The 15,765-nt window shown below is 36.9% G+C and overlaps 1 protein-coding gene across 7 annotated transcripts in view; it reads left to right on the top strand.

The window, feature by feature from the left end:
• LOC117156480 (uncharacterized) overlaps positions 1-15,765 on the top strand; it is a 94,197-nt gene that overhangs the window by 75,595 nt on the left and 2,837 nt on the right. For 4 of the 7 annotated variants that reach the window (XM_033333526.2, XM_033333523.2, XM_076617639.1 and 1 more), the window contains one exon: positions 14,940-15,270. In XM_033333526.2, coding sequence (XP_033189417.1) covers positions 14,940-15,270 — 331 coding nt within the window. Of the gene's footprint in view, positions 1-6,672; positions 6,812-9,560; positions 9,872-14,304; positions 14,508-14,939; positions 15,271-15,765 lie in introns of those variants that run through there. The other 3 variants (XM_076617640.1, XM_033333529.2, XM_033333522.2) reach the window with 3 other exon arrangements.

Genomic DNA, 15,765 nt, shown 5'->3' with positions numbered 1-15,765 from the left:
TCGTAACTTCTATATACATTTTCAAACTGGTCCCAAATTTGACCAACATAATAGTGACAGTCATGTCGTGTCACATTATAATGTTACTGAAATTTAAAACTGTTTTATGTAACATACGAGTTTTCGCGAAGATCATCGCGAATTGTGAAATCAGTTCGATCAATTGTATCATCGAAATGTCACTAGACAGCGCGATCCGCTAATAAATACGTTGTTGGCAAGCAAACGCGTTTCCCATAACTCGTTGCACGCGATATACATAATACGCTATGAACCAGTCGTTTCGTGTATACATATATGCTTGCAAATATGAGTTAAAATTACAATTTATCTTCAAACACGTCGGAAACGATACACGATGAAAAAGGATCCTTCTCATAAAGTTCCTTTTACGAACTGAAGGGTGATGGTATACTACATATACTATACATATGCTATACTGGATACAGCCCTGATGGGTTGGTTTCCACGGCAGTGAGGACGGTTACAGCGATTTAAAACGAGTCTATGAAAGCCGCGCAACATCCAGCGAGCATAGCACAGAGAGAGAGAGAGAGAGAGAGAGAAAGGGAGGGGGGAGAGGGAGGATAACATTCCAGCGCGCAAAGAGAGGGATCCGTAGTAAATTTAGCGCACTGATCTCATTCTATGGTGAATCCGTGGACGAAAATAGCGGAGCGGTGAATGTGTTATTAAGGTGCGTTTAGGTCGGACCGACATGTGCGCGTAATCGGTGGCCGACAGTCACGCACCGCGCAGCTTGAATTCGATTCAATAAGACGTTGAACGCGTGCCGCCTCACTTATCGGTCTTGTGTGTAAATTGAACCGCATCTTCGTTCAACAATACACGTATCATATAAATATGGAGACTTATTATATGTATAGGTTAATTTTAATTGGGAAACAGAAAAGATAAAAGTATATGTTTCAGAAGAAAGTACGAATTTCATATTGAATAGTCGTCGATATACAAAGTGTTATAAAATATGGAGCCAGACTTTGTGAACCGACAGTACTCACTGAGAGAAGTAAAAAGAAAGATGTCTAATCAATGTACAGTTTTGTTATGTCAAGTTTTGTTTAGACTTTTTGTAGTAAATTTATCAGCAATGAATCGATTACAGTCTTTAAGTGACGCTATAAAAAGAAATCGAGAGGATTCAAGGCAGGTAGTTGAGGACTTAACCTTTATCTATTTCGTATCGACAGTTTGATCTAAATATTGTCTTAAGTGAAAAATATGGGAAATATAAAACTTGATATAATATTGGAAGAATCAACATAATTACCATTAATTAAACATTTTTCACTGTTCTCTCGGTAAGTATTATACCATCAATTCGTTTTTTAATAGCGTCCTGTACAAAGTATTCATAGCAAGAATGTTTCGTTTTCAAGTGTATACTGGTCAGATATCGCCGTAGGTTGTGGCTTTCGCAGCTTGGTGCGTGACAAAGCTTATTAAAGGGTGTAATGGCAACTTAATCTTTCCGTGAACTTTAGGTATAATTAACGTTTACTTCTCGATTTCTATCCGCTTGTAACGTGGATTTTTATGAACTTGAAGTCATTATCGTTCTCTCTATCGTATAATGACTAGAAGAAGTATTGCTACATATCAGATTCTACATTTCGCTTTTATAATATTTTTTCGTAGTCGTATGAAAGTATATATTATTAAATGATATAAAGTTTAATATATTTGAATGTAATTAATTAGTATGCGAATGATATAAGAAATATACTATGGCGTGTCAATGCTTTTTGTAGCCGCTATATGTTATACTATTCGGAAAAAAAGGAGATTATTTATATTGTGGTAACGGTGTTTTAACGAATTAGCGAAAACGTATGTGAGATTTTTCCTTTTATTCGAATCGCTTGTAATCGCATTGGCCTGTAAAAAGGGGTTAATAGCCGGTACCTAAACGCACCTTTACGATGGAAATGTATAATAGAGGAACCGTGCGTACGCGCATCCGCGTTCGTTCACTTCTGGAATGAGTTTCGAGCCGAGACGAGTAGCGGACTAGCGCCCAGGTGGCGCTGCGGGCGCGACGCCAATCGAAATTTCGGGAGGGCGATGACTGGGCTTCGCCCCCAGAAACTGTGATCTCGTTTTTCTGTCACTGACCTTCCGCGAGCCGCTGGTCCACACACAATCATTGTCGCGCGTAATTTCTGTCAGTTAACCAATCATATAATACACTACCTGAACTTCGTCATCAATTTGTCACCCTTTTTTATAATGTATGATAGTTTTTGACAAGAATAAAAAGATGCTAGTTACTAAGACGTGGTGATCGTTATTTTGAAACTATGAATATTGTACAATCATTGTATAAGTCAGTTGCCTGATATTTTTTATATTTTATTACTACAAAAAGCTTAATCTATATCCTTTGTGTATAAGAAAAACATAGATAACATCTTGATTGTTTATCAACTAAAAGGGTAGTACCTTTTAAGGAGTTGTAAACCAGGAATAATAGATATTCTTATACTTACACCACTAAGATTTTCAACATATATGCATCGTTAGGAGCTCGATTAAAACGATGAATTAGAATTTAATTTAGGTTAGGTTTTGAAGAAGACTAATTTACTACAAATATTTCTTTGTACAATTTCTTTGAAAATACTTCATTATAATAACTAGAGGGCGCTGTATGGTTTCCTTTTTATACGATAACATCTCAAACATGTCAATAGTTCGCAAAGCTATATTTGTGGTGTATATATTCGGCTTAAAGCCGCAGATGCATACGAACGAAGAAACAAGTAACATACTTGAGCTATTGATGATTCCGAGTCTCGGGGATCACCGAACTATGTGACATCTTTAGAATGCTAAGCATCGCTCACAATGGTAGAAATTCAAAGGAATCCAAAAGTGTAGGCATTCAGAGATCGGCTGCTGTGTCGCTTTGCTCGATTTTATGAATTCCCTTAGGCACGCGTTACTTTCCATCGGCGTGGGCATAAATACCACTGCCGTTGGTGGCGGTCACGCGCGTCACAATCATTATGCCACAATAATTATTAATGTCTGCATTACGTCACGCTTATATACGCGATACGCGCCTTCAGGGAAATCCTACGCGCGTTAACGTCATTAATGTCGTGTGTGTCTTCCAAGCGTTTCACATTAAAACAGGTCATTCTTTTTCTGAAAATCGTTTTATCAAGAATTTTATTTGTATCTTACACTCACGTATCACAAAATTTCACAATTCGAAATGGGAACGTAAATTTATTTATTAACACGTTTACTGGATTCCTACATACGAGCAAATAATTTTCATAGATATCTGTCTCTATGTCCTAGGATTTAATATATGTTATATGATTTAATATATGTAATATAAGTATTATAAAAATTTCTACTACAATTTCGTAATATTTATATTAACCGTATTGAAATTGCCATCATACACGTAACATAAAAATACATACCAGCTCGAAACATATAACCTAAAATTTTTACATGGTAATCGCGTGAACTTATTTTGTCAAGTGAAGAATCAACGAAAGATTAGGAAGCATTGTTTTCATGGAGGCGACTAAATCGATTTACGCTGATCGAAAACGGCCCTCATCTGCAACGAAGAGCGTCGGAATCGGATATCTACCAGGTGTTTTCTATTTCCTCAGGTTACGAGGGGCTCGCGTAAGGGCCTGCAAGTTGTGCGACAATTTCAAGCGTTATTTGTTAAGTTAGATTTCAATGTCTATATCTTTAATATAGTGATTTTACGTATGTATTTAATGAACGAATAATTCGAATATCGTCGTAAGATACAGTATATGGTATCACTACAAGGAATGATGGGAAGAAAATTGTCAAGGATGATGAATAATACCCGAAAAGTGCGACTCTCGAGATTGGAATAATCGTGATCGAGAATAAGCGAACCAGATGGGTTTCTCTGACGCATCCGCGAGGACGCTCAGCTAGAAATAGAGAATGATTATGCCCGGAGTAATCTCAATAGTGACAAACATTTTCTCCGTCCATAGTTAAAATTAAGACAAATTCTGGTCTTCAATATTGTCGTGTCGAATAATATGATAATCTACTGGGATACATAAAGATCGAACAGCGAGTCACGTATTAATTAAACGCAACAGAAGCGCTTTAATCGGCTTGAGTGCACTTAATTATAGATACGTCTCGTTTACAAGAAGCTACCAATCGATAATCGATCAAATTGAAGTTTGACAAATCAATTTAGAAGAATGTCAGATATATTCTTAATTATAAAGACTCTTATTCAGTTAATAATCCATCGGTAATTTAAAATAATGAGTAAAGATTCTTGGATAAACGCAAAGTTTCAGTATACACTTGCACCTTCGAATGACGCTGCTTCGTGCTTCAAAAGTTCATAGGTCCCGCAAGTACACACGGGCCCCTTCCCCTCTTCTCGTGTTATCACAGCAAAAACACGGGCATGGCAACAAGGAGAGTGGCGCGTCTCCTAACCAGCTGGTGGAACGCGTGACGTCACGCGTCTACCTACACCGAAGCTACGGCTGTCCTCACCCTCTATCAATACACACTCGATTCTCTCCCCACTACCGATATCACATCTCTCCCACCAACGAGAGGCTGTCAGAAACTAACACACAGTCGGCGTATACGTGCATATTGTCGTACGTGGCACGAGGCACGTGTCAGGGCCGTAGCTCTCGTTGGTGCACCTCCCATGAGAGACTCATTAAATCGTCCTGCTATACTTATTGATAATCGTGACGTGGAAGGGTAGTTAAACCTATTTGTGGTTATATTTATTGCTAACGTAAATTGATCGATTGTGATACATTCAGTCGTGCCTATTATTGGATTTGCACTTTCCTGACACGAGTAAGGTGAACAGTATTTTATACTAAGATGAGATTTTCAGCAAGATTTGACTAATACAACTATTGTTATACGTCGAATGCGAATGTATTTAATATCAGTCGATTTCATTTAATCATTTAATAGTTGTCTTCTTCAATTGGAATTAGATATCGATCTTGATCAATACGATGGTAATATTAGAACACATAATAGAATTCATTCTTTATTTAAGTGTATCATTTTCGATCAAATCGATCGTCATCGATAAAGAAGGATAAAATAAACAACAATCGTATAGGAAGCACGCGTTTACTGACACGATCCTGAATCGTAGTGGATACACAAGGAGGCTTGTGTGATAGCCGAGTATCGGCGACACGAGCCGATCCGTCCCCACCACTTTACCGACCGATCTCTGGCTCGAGTCTAGAAAAGTGGTAGGGTGGCAGTGGTGGGGATAACATCTGCTCTTAGCGTGATTGCCGTGTATTGATGTGGCTTTATGGCGCGCGGCAGGCTGCGGGCAACAAAGTAAGCTTACGGTCGTTAATGTTCCCTACTACGTGAAATTCGAGGCCGCCTGAATATTGCGCCGCGTACAACTCGACGTGCTTCACCGCGTTCCAAGCGAGATTCGCAAAGTTACGGCACAGGCCGGCTTCGACGGGCAAGAAATGCGAAGACCGTTCGGAGGATCGGTTTGATAGTTTGATCGGACCTAAAGATGTTAGGTTAAAGGGTTAGCGTATCTGCGTAGCATCGATATATATGTAGTGTACACAGTGTACATAGACAAGTAGATAGGGTCAAGATTAGTATAGGGACGAATCGCTCGCAGAAACGACATTCCGCGTGATGTCGCAATAAGCGCGTGGAATAGCCATCATAATACTCTTTTGTACATTACATAATAGTTTCAGAAAACTGTTGTGCAATTATTTTTCCCCTCGATATAAATGAAGCATTTTCTATTACGCGAGGTTTTATTCATACATAACATAACAATATATAAACGGCGCTAATTCTGCCGTCATTTTAACAACAGTAAATAACGACGATATAAAAATCAGCCTTTTTGCGATAAGATGTCACTACAATGGTGGCATTTAAAATTTGCCTGCAAATTATAAATATTTATTGCTTTAACTAATTGATAATGCCACCAAAAAAATATGCCGACCGCAAAGAGTTAAATTTAAAACAGTGACGCAAATCTCCATGGCGATCGGTCTGTCATTGATAATGCGATATCTATGTATGACTTGTTGAAGTAATAACGAAAGGGAGGTGATCGATTAGAGGGAGCTCCAGACAGAGTATTTTGCCTGTCGATTTGTCCTCGCTCTCGTATTCGCCGAATCTAGGGTGTGTTGTGTGAAATCAGTGATTCGGAGAAAGTGAAGGGTGACATTCTTTTCGTGCATTCCTCGCTTCCGTGTTACCGATTCGTTTCCAGATGCTTGCGTGTTCGTGCACGTCGGATAGAAAATTCGCCAAAATTTCGCGTCAGAGCTTTTTTCCATCCGTTGAATTTTTCAACCTGTTGCGTCGTGCTCTTTTTTCTCGTTTTATTTTTTAAATACTATTGGGATAATATGGCGGAACGTGTTCTTGTAATATCGAAAGTGAATGCGGTTTTTGTTGTGGCTGTTCCGATGAAACTGTGCGTGAAAAAAATACACGAAAAACAGAAAAACAGCGTAAATATGGAAACAATTTACTTGCAAATGAATTATCGAGATTTTTATATCGCTTTATTTCATTCGTGCGAACGATTAACAAAAGTGTGTGCATATTTCTCTACCACCAAAAAAAAAAAGAAGAGAAATACAGAAATATTTGTTTCAAGCGACATTCGTGGACGACGATACACAACGAAGACTTGGAAGAAACCAAGGTCGTTTAATCGGCGCTCATGGCTCTTAAACTTAACAAACACGTCACTGGGTCGATTTGATTTTACGTAAGACTAGCTTGCTCTATCTCATATATTCTACAACATGTAATAATTGTAATAATACGTTTCAAGCTCTCCATATTTTATTTTCTGCGTCCGTTACCTTAATTTAGTTTCGTAATCATCGAAAAGCATCAATATGCGCATTTTTTGAATTCGTGTCATCGCCGAGTCCTTGGTATGTATATCTAGTTCACGAGAAAGTGGGTCCTCCTCTAGCAAACTAGCAACCTAATTGGTCGCTGTTAGACTTTCTTTTACAATTTATAGGAATTACATGAATTTATACCAGTCTACTTAAAATAATCCTTTATAACCAGTTGATCCAATCGCATTAAATATGAAATCACGTTCCCTACTTCCGTTTACCTTTATGAACTCCCCATAAATATGAAAATCGTCGTTGCGCTGTCGATATATTAAAACGTCTTCGGTTCAATTGTAAATATATGTTCGAATAAATTCGAAACGATCGAAACTAATCGATCATGGTTGAGTAGCATAGAATCCTAAACGAATAAATGGACTATTTTGAGGTTATCTTAAGCGACATTACTGTTTTTCAGAAATCTCGATTTTGTGTTAGGTTTCTCGGTGATGTCGCTCTAGTCGGGGCATCGTTACGATAGGTCGCAACACTTTCGTTTACGGTTACTAACAGGGACTATTCTAAATACGAGCAGTTTTTTTTCTCCGATGTCTTCGCTCATTGTGGCTACGAGAGAAAGTCGTCCGAATGGTCACGGCCTATTTAACGATTGGCTGGTGCAATTTCAACGCCACCTTTTTGTATAATTTAAATCCGTAGAACTTTCGAAGAAATTTGTTAAATTACGAAAAATCGACATAACCTTAACGATGATATTTTTACATGAATTTGTTAACCACAAAAATTACGTTTTGCACGATTTTGTCGCGTAAAAGATGTTTTTTGCTTAAGAAAAAAAAAAGAAAAAAGGAAAGACAGTAACTACAGGAAAAGAGTGGAGAGAAATGGTTGAAAAAGGTCTAACGGGCTTGAGGAAACGGTACCGCGTCCTTCATGGAAACGAGCCTTCTACGAGTCGTGGCTCTATCAGCTTGAATCTTAAAGAATCTTTGTTTCTCGAGCAACGTTATCTCGAGAACATATCTTTCTTCACAAAGAGTATCGTGACATCCACTTCCTTGATGTTCAACTCCTCTCGGAATCGCTAACTACGTTTACACAAAACTAAAATAATCTTTATTTTCCTGAAACACTGTTTAGATCCAATCGGACAATATTTCAACCTGTTCGAATAGTTATCACATTGTCTATCATGCAAATTTTATATATTTTTTAATTTTATCAATTTAATTTTTTCAAAGATATTATACAATATAAAATATTCTGTTGCAATTGTGCATTTTTTTCTGACAATGTTACTTAACTCGTTTTGTAGCCCATATGATTTATTTTATTTTGCTCATTCTAAGAAAATTTAGTAAAACGTAGACCACCGATGACCACTGTCACAGTCATATTAAATTTCATCATTCAATATTTTTATGATGCATTATTTGAGAGTCATGAGAATGTCGAATGTAAAATCTATGGCTGCCGAGTGGTGGTTATCTTTCTTTTTTCGTGGTATTATCAAAGATACGCGCACGCGGTGAGATAAAGCACAAGGTCCGATTTAAAAGAAACGCATTAATTCGAATGAAATTCAAAGGGGCGCTGACGGGTGACGTGCACGACGGTGTGGATGCCTCGAAAAAAGAAACTCGCTTGTTTCATTATTCGAGCCGAGTAAAAGTACTTGCGTTGGCGCAATTAACGAGCTCCGCCAGGAATCTTTTACTCGTGATTCGCGCGCATACGTGTTTATGTATGCACTCGCACCGCTACCTGTTCACTATCGTACAGGGTATCTTCAGTTAAGTGCTTGCCGATGTGTTCGAACAAAAACAAAACGACTAGTATTCCGGAACAACGTTGCTAATAACCCTCTGTCGGTAAATATGCAAAATTACATCGAACGAATGATCGTTTAAACGCCTGAAATTCAACGTCCGTAATTTCATAACCTTAAGTCCTGTCTCCACTGATACAACAACGATAAAACTTTTTTGTTACTGTTTCATGTTTCTCAAAAAAGTCGCAACTTGTTATCGAATGTTTTTCAAGTTTCTGGGTATTTCTGTCGTCGGTAACAAATATGGCCGGTTGCTGTCGGTTTCCGTCTGGGGCGGTAGAGATCAACGGAAAATAGAAAACGCGTAACAATAGCAGCAAATGTTCCTTCAATGCATTCTTGCTGCTGGCAACAAATAGCCTTGAGGCGGAAACAAAACTTAACTGTTCCTCAGATTATGTTGCTGCAATGTGGACAAAGTATTTTTATAACCTGCTGTTTGTTGGATATGCAGCAACAAGAGGCGTCAAAATGGTCCTCGTTGTTGCTTCAGTGAGGACAGAGTTTTAAATACACGGATATTAGAGCATAAGAAAAAGTAAATGTTAAACGAATTTGTTCGTGGAATCATCGATTTGTTTGTCTTTTGTAAATATGTATTCCATACGATTCCTTTACGCAAAAAGAGAAAGTGATAGCATCTTTCTCGTCGCTAAATGTGCACGCTTCGACTGCAAGACAAACGACGCGTTGTATGTAGATGTGTGTAAGCTGTGTTCGTTGGTGCGCGCATGCGCGAGCCGCGCGTAGTACACACGGCCAATCGTGACGTCACGCGACGCCCGATAAACACTTTTGTTGTCGTCGGTCTGTCGTCGTACGTATGCCGCGATTACGCGTGACGCACAGTTCAGTCCCAGACACCGACCAAGTCTGATGTGAACTGCGGATTTTGTTCGATTGATTTCGCAATTTTACATCACGTAGATTTTTACATAAAACAAATTTTCTTAGTGATAATCGTAACTTGTCGTGTAAACTTACCAAATGTTTTAAAAACATATTGTTACCAATCACGTCGTTAATCTATTGGATTTCTTTCCATTTTCTTTGGCCGTGTCATTCGAAGGAATGTGGAAAGTGTAGTGAGTGCATGGCCGACGTTACAGTTTTGCATAGCTCGAAAGTGAGTTTCAACATCGTCGACTTATAACATTGTTAAATGGTGTATCGCTTTCTTTTTTATCATTCTACAGTCGTTTTAGTTAGTCGTTTGCTATCACTAAACGAGTTAAATGTGACGATATGGTGATTCAACAAAATCTATTGAATCAGATTCTGTTACGTCGAATTACTAGTTACATACATATTTCCTTGTAAATCTTGTTATAGATATTCGTAACGAATGTAATATTTCCAGTTATATAGCAATAAAGTGAAACTTTGTGCATCAAAATGTTAAGAGCAAAGCGTAATCTGTAATGAAGTTCTATTTCGATTATAAATATATTTATCAACGTTTAATGAATGCATCACGCGCTCTCTATAAACGCGAAAAATGGGCCCGATAAGACATATTCTCTGTCGATAAAACAGAGTGACCAAAATTTTTAGATTATTCATTAAAGACGGTTATTGACTAATTATTATCTCTGCAATTCATCAAACATTGCATCACGTTATCTCGAAGGAAGTGGAAAAGTACCGAGGACGATATTTCGTAATTTTTTGTCTCGGCGGAGAGAACAGAGACGCGAACTGCGGCGATCCATTGTGAAAAAAATAAAGTGAGCGGTGATAAGTATCACGGGTGAAATGACAGAAACTATCACTGATATATCTCTGATTAGCGGGCACAAGAGTATAAATCAGAATTATTAATATAATAATTATAATATTTAATATCAGTATAAATTAGTATGATAATTATTCGTTATAATAAAGTGCGATCAGGTATTAGGTTTTTGATATATTATCAGAATTTCAAGTGAAAGAGCAGGAAACATGGAAAATTTACTTGTACTACTAAACAAGCAAAAGATAGCAATGTAGAACATATGGGTGTACTTATTCGATTGACAAAAATTTTACTTATACTCTTTTGCTTTCCTACCAGAAATGTACACCACTCTGCATATGCGTATTTGGATACTTGATACAATCCAATTAAAACATCGATGTTTGTTGTTATATTTTTTACGTTATGATAGAAGAATATTTTTCTACTATTACATTCTTACAACTGGGATCAAATGTCCTGCTAAATTGAAGCCGAAAGGAAGTATTTCATATATTAAAGGAAATTTCATATTTATCTTGATTAAATAGCTGACACTACAACAAATTTATATAAACTTTTAGAATATGGTTGGAAACACATTCCAATCATCCTTAGATTTCAACATTGAGTAGACATATGTACTTAAAGTATTTAATTTAGGTGTTCCCATAAAAGTAATTTTGATTTACCTTCAATTATTACCTATCTATTTATATTAATTAGTATCAACTATTGTGCTTATCGATACATATCTACTAACGTTGTATATGGTGATATGCTTGAGATAAAATCAGAGGCAAAAATTAGATTAAATAATTTTATTTAAAACATATTTTATATATTTGCAATGATTTGTAAGTATTCAAATACTTATGTACGGTAGTGTACATACTTAGGTTCAGCGTCCGCATTTATTTATAAGCACGCAAAAGTGCCTCGGTGATTTCTTTTTAGTTGCGCATTCCTTTCAAGGCCCCTGCAGGGAACAGTCGCGGACAGCAATGGTGTCTGACCCGGCCGTCCCCGTGCACCGACCGCTTTCTACTTTGAACGGTTCAATATGGAGCTCCTCGATGCCCCTTTCCTTATTCACGCTTCATACAGTGGCTCACGAAAGTATTTCAACACTTATAGAAACTTTTTAGAATGACGCGTTTAAATGGATCTAATTCCGACCGAGGTCAAAGCTTCGTTTAATTGCCAAACACTATGTTACTGTGATGTAAGATTAGATGTAACGGCATCGAAGTGACGCAGTTTTTAAAATACTTCTCGTAAGGATTGGATGGTATCCAGTGAAATTGGGGCATAAAAATTATTGTTCGATCATTATGATCGATCTAGACTTATTCCGGTCGGAATCCATGATAATTAAAATCCAAACGATATAGGTTAGAATTATAGATAGACTGCGGACAAAAATATTATAAATGCTCTTTATAATATTTGGTAGATAAAACAATTTTCTATCGAACTTCTATTCTTTTAATTACATTCCCAGAAATATGAACTTGCGTAAAAATTTGCAGCATTTACATTTTTCCTTTTACTTCGTTAATCTTTTTACGTTTCTCCGGCCATTTCTGATTTTTAATCTAATTAAATTTTTCTAAATATCTTCATTTTAGACAAAGTATGAAGAAAGTCTTATTGGTATGCATGATCTTCCGTTTCAATTTTATATTAAATCTTCTTGAAACATAAATTCTTTTTTGTTGCTATATTGAGAGTAAGATTCAAATATAAAAATTCGACGGTTTTAATTTTCGTCTAAATCGGATTCATATTATATTTTAACAGATTCAATATTAATTTAATTTAATAATCCGCACATGATCAATGAACTTCCTTTTTCCACTTGAATTTGCTCGCTCGCATAAATAATGTCGATCGTATTGACAGTTATGTTGTTTCAAATAACTGTACCGTATAAAAATGACGAAGGAGCAGAGAGAGAAGGTACAATGTACGAGAAAACGGGGGGCGTTATATGTATGTATGTATGTATGTATATATGTATACGTGCAAGTAAACTTACCGGTGGGAGAAGGGAGAGGACGACGCGCACGAGTCAGCGACTCCATAGCAGACTTTACAGGTTAGGTAACGTGTATCCATGGTGGTTTTTTCCCTGCGGAGAAAGTTAGCTTAGGTGCATTTCGAGCGTAAAATCGTCTCTTCGTGTAGCATCAGTCTTCTTTATTTTCCGTCCCGACTTAATTAAATAACCTTTTGATGACAGTTCCGCATCTAATTCGCGTAACCGTACTAGACACTATTGACACTTGTCAAAGAGTCTATTTGTTAGGATGACGCATTTTCAAAATCAGTATTCAATTTTTTGAGGCACTACAATCAATCAATCACATCATAATAAGATTTTCCATTAATTAGCGTTTCATAACGAGATAAAGTTATTTAACAAGTGTCAGCGCGAGTTATATATTTTTTCAACTTGTTTAATGTACATGACCGCCATCTTGTTGGCTTGTAAAGGTATTGGAGGTGCCATCTGTCGGCTAATTGAACAATTTATTTTCGGAATTATTTCCGTTTACGTGTGACTCAGGCGGTTATTCGCGGAAATCATCGAAATAGAGATTCATCTTCCTACTAAATGTTGATTATTAGGTTGGGAAACGCGAATGTGACTCACTTTGTAGGAAGAATGTATAACTGCCAATTAATCACGCGAATATATCGATGGAGGTTAACTATGCCTTTCGTAGACCACGGATTTAGTTATTTGCTTTCTACGCAGTTTCTTTGATCCATTACTGTAACGAACGATTTGATTCTGTGTAATTCCTATAGTCAACTTTGTATAACCTAACCTACACGTCTGTCATATGGAACTGTACAATTATTGGAAAGAAAACTAAAGTCAAAGTCACTTTGCAAAATTTAAGAGCTCTGTCATGCGTATAGCATGCAACGAAAGTTTCAATCAACTTAGAAGTTACTTCCTCTTTCGAAAGGAAAGCGCGGTACGTTTAAAAAGTCGAATATTCAAATATTGCAAGTGCCTGTTGCAAATGAAAATTTTCCATGACCTTATTGAAGTGTTAGAAGCTTTTTTAAGATATTTTTTTCTGTGAAACTTATTACAGTGGAGAATCCCGTTGCTCTGATACATATAAAAAGTATATGCCCTATAAATAGTATATTACGCATCTCTTAATCGTTCACGCATGCTCGGATCATGCTTATAGGATCATTGACACCGTATCAATTCGTATACAATCTCCACTTAAACTTAAATAATTATTTTAACAACTTTTTATCAACAGAGTACGTTTTATTGGTTTATTAGGCAGTAAACGAAATGTGTATAAATGCAACTGTGTATCATCAGTTGGTCGGGCAGATCCGTACGTTACGAAGCGAGGAATTTGTTCTCATTTTGCGAAATGAATTACGAAAAGTGCAACATCGATCACGAACGCTTATTTGCTCAAGTTGCAGCTACTTATTACGTCCCATTTTCATGGCAACCGTGCAACCGGAGTGAAGTGTGTTAGAACGTCATCGACGAGAAATTTGCAAGCGAATTATTCATAACGAACAGTGTTGACCATCGATATCACTAACCAATTGCTATCTCTGTTTCTTTCTGTCGAGAGTGCTCTAATTTCATGCGATAGAGTTACAAGGATATCATTCTTGCTAATTAGTCAAACCACATAAAACACTGGTTATAATTTATATAAGCAACTAAATTCCCAGAAAGTATATCGTTATATGTTTGATATAGAAATAAAACTGATTTTTAACTTTTTAATATTTTTATTGTTTATAGTTATTATTAAACTCGCCATATATTATGGAATTAATCACAAAACACATATTAATGAAATTGCTTCTCGTGTTTATTTTATTATGGCTCAACAGAAGTGCATACTCAGTAGATGCAGGTCGTTGTATAGCGGAAAAAATGAGAAAATTTGGTCAATTTTTGGTATAGAGCGCGCACTACGTAAATGCGTAAATACTTACGTACCGCTAGACTGCCCTCTATGGTCGCCGTTTTTACCGCCTCTCGGTAATACCGTTATGTCTACATTTTTTCTCTTGTCTATTACATGTTCAGATTTCTAGATTTAAAGACAATGGACTGATAACAATACAATACCAGAAAATATCAGTATTTCAAATATATAAACTTGTTACTATTTTATTTTTTCATTTGCATACCTGTTTCTTCGAAATGAAATATATTGTATTTTATCAGTAGATTTTTTTATCAACTTTATTGTTCTTCTTATTTTCTCGTTTGTATGTTTCCTAATATCTTCTTTCTCTCGAACTACTTTATTCACAGAAAGCAATAGAATACAGAAATGATAATAAAATTAGAAATACATATTTGGATCAGATAGACTGATATGATAGACTTTTAACCCTGCTAAGAAGCAGGGTTAAAATATGAGCTGTAATTTCGAAAATGAACAATTTTTTGTTCCTTATTTTTCAGACGCTAAGATGAGATTGGAGGAAGACCTTGTGATTCGTAGGAGCAGACCAACGATGATTTCGGCCAAGTACCGTGCGAGGGAGGAACGTCGTCGCTTGCTTAAAATTTCAGCCGGTAAGCTAAGGAGGATCGAGGACCCAGAGGCTAGCCTGTGCAGATCGGTTCTCATAAACAACGCCGTCAGGCGACTGCAACGTGAAAACCGAGACGAAAAGACAAGGAATTACGGCCTTCCGGTGGTCACGTATCTAAATGATTCCACGAAAGAGAATAACGTCTCCAGCAACCTTATCGTCGGAGTAACAGACGACGAAACGTCCTCCAGGAAGAGGTAAGAGAAACTATTTAATCAAAGTTTTCAAATATCAAGGACCCTTGCTGATATCAGTTATAAAACTATAGCAGCGCAATATGCATAAAACTTCACTTAAAATTAGCATTTTTGGATTCTACTTGACAGAAGATATCATATGTTGCAAAAAATGTCACAAATATAGTACGTCCCAAAACGAAGTTTTAGCTGAACGTTCGATTATAATTAATTATAGATATATTTTTTGTATTTTGTACATAACCTATGTGAACGGTTGCGTTTTCTTGGAAATAGCTTCGAAAGAGGTCAGAGGATGCTCAGAATAACTAATTCGTAGTTGAACTTTCCCGTTCTAGAGGAAGAAGAGTGGCAGATCTTGCTCGCTGTTGTTAGAGATTTGTTTTACATAATATAGATTGCGCAAGTAGCGACAGCTCGCGTGTCGGTTGCGCAATACCTTCGGGCACGATGTCTACTCTCGCTGCCGTCTCTTAATAATTTCCGAAACAACCC

The sequence above is a fragment of the Bombus vancouverensis genome, chromosome 4 (assembly GCF_051014615.1).
Source record: "Bombus vancouverensis nearcticus chromosome 4, iyBomVanc1_principal, whole genome shotgun sequence".
Classification (NCBI taxonomy): Eukaryota; Metazoa; Arthropoda; class Insecta; order Hymenoptera; family Apidae; genus Bombus; species Bombus vancouverensis.
Note: the sequence above shows the minus strand (reverse complement) of the source record. Positions and strands in the feature narration are given on the sequence as shown.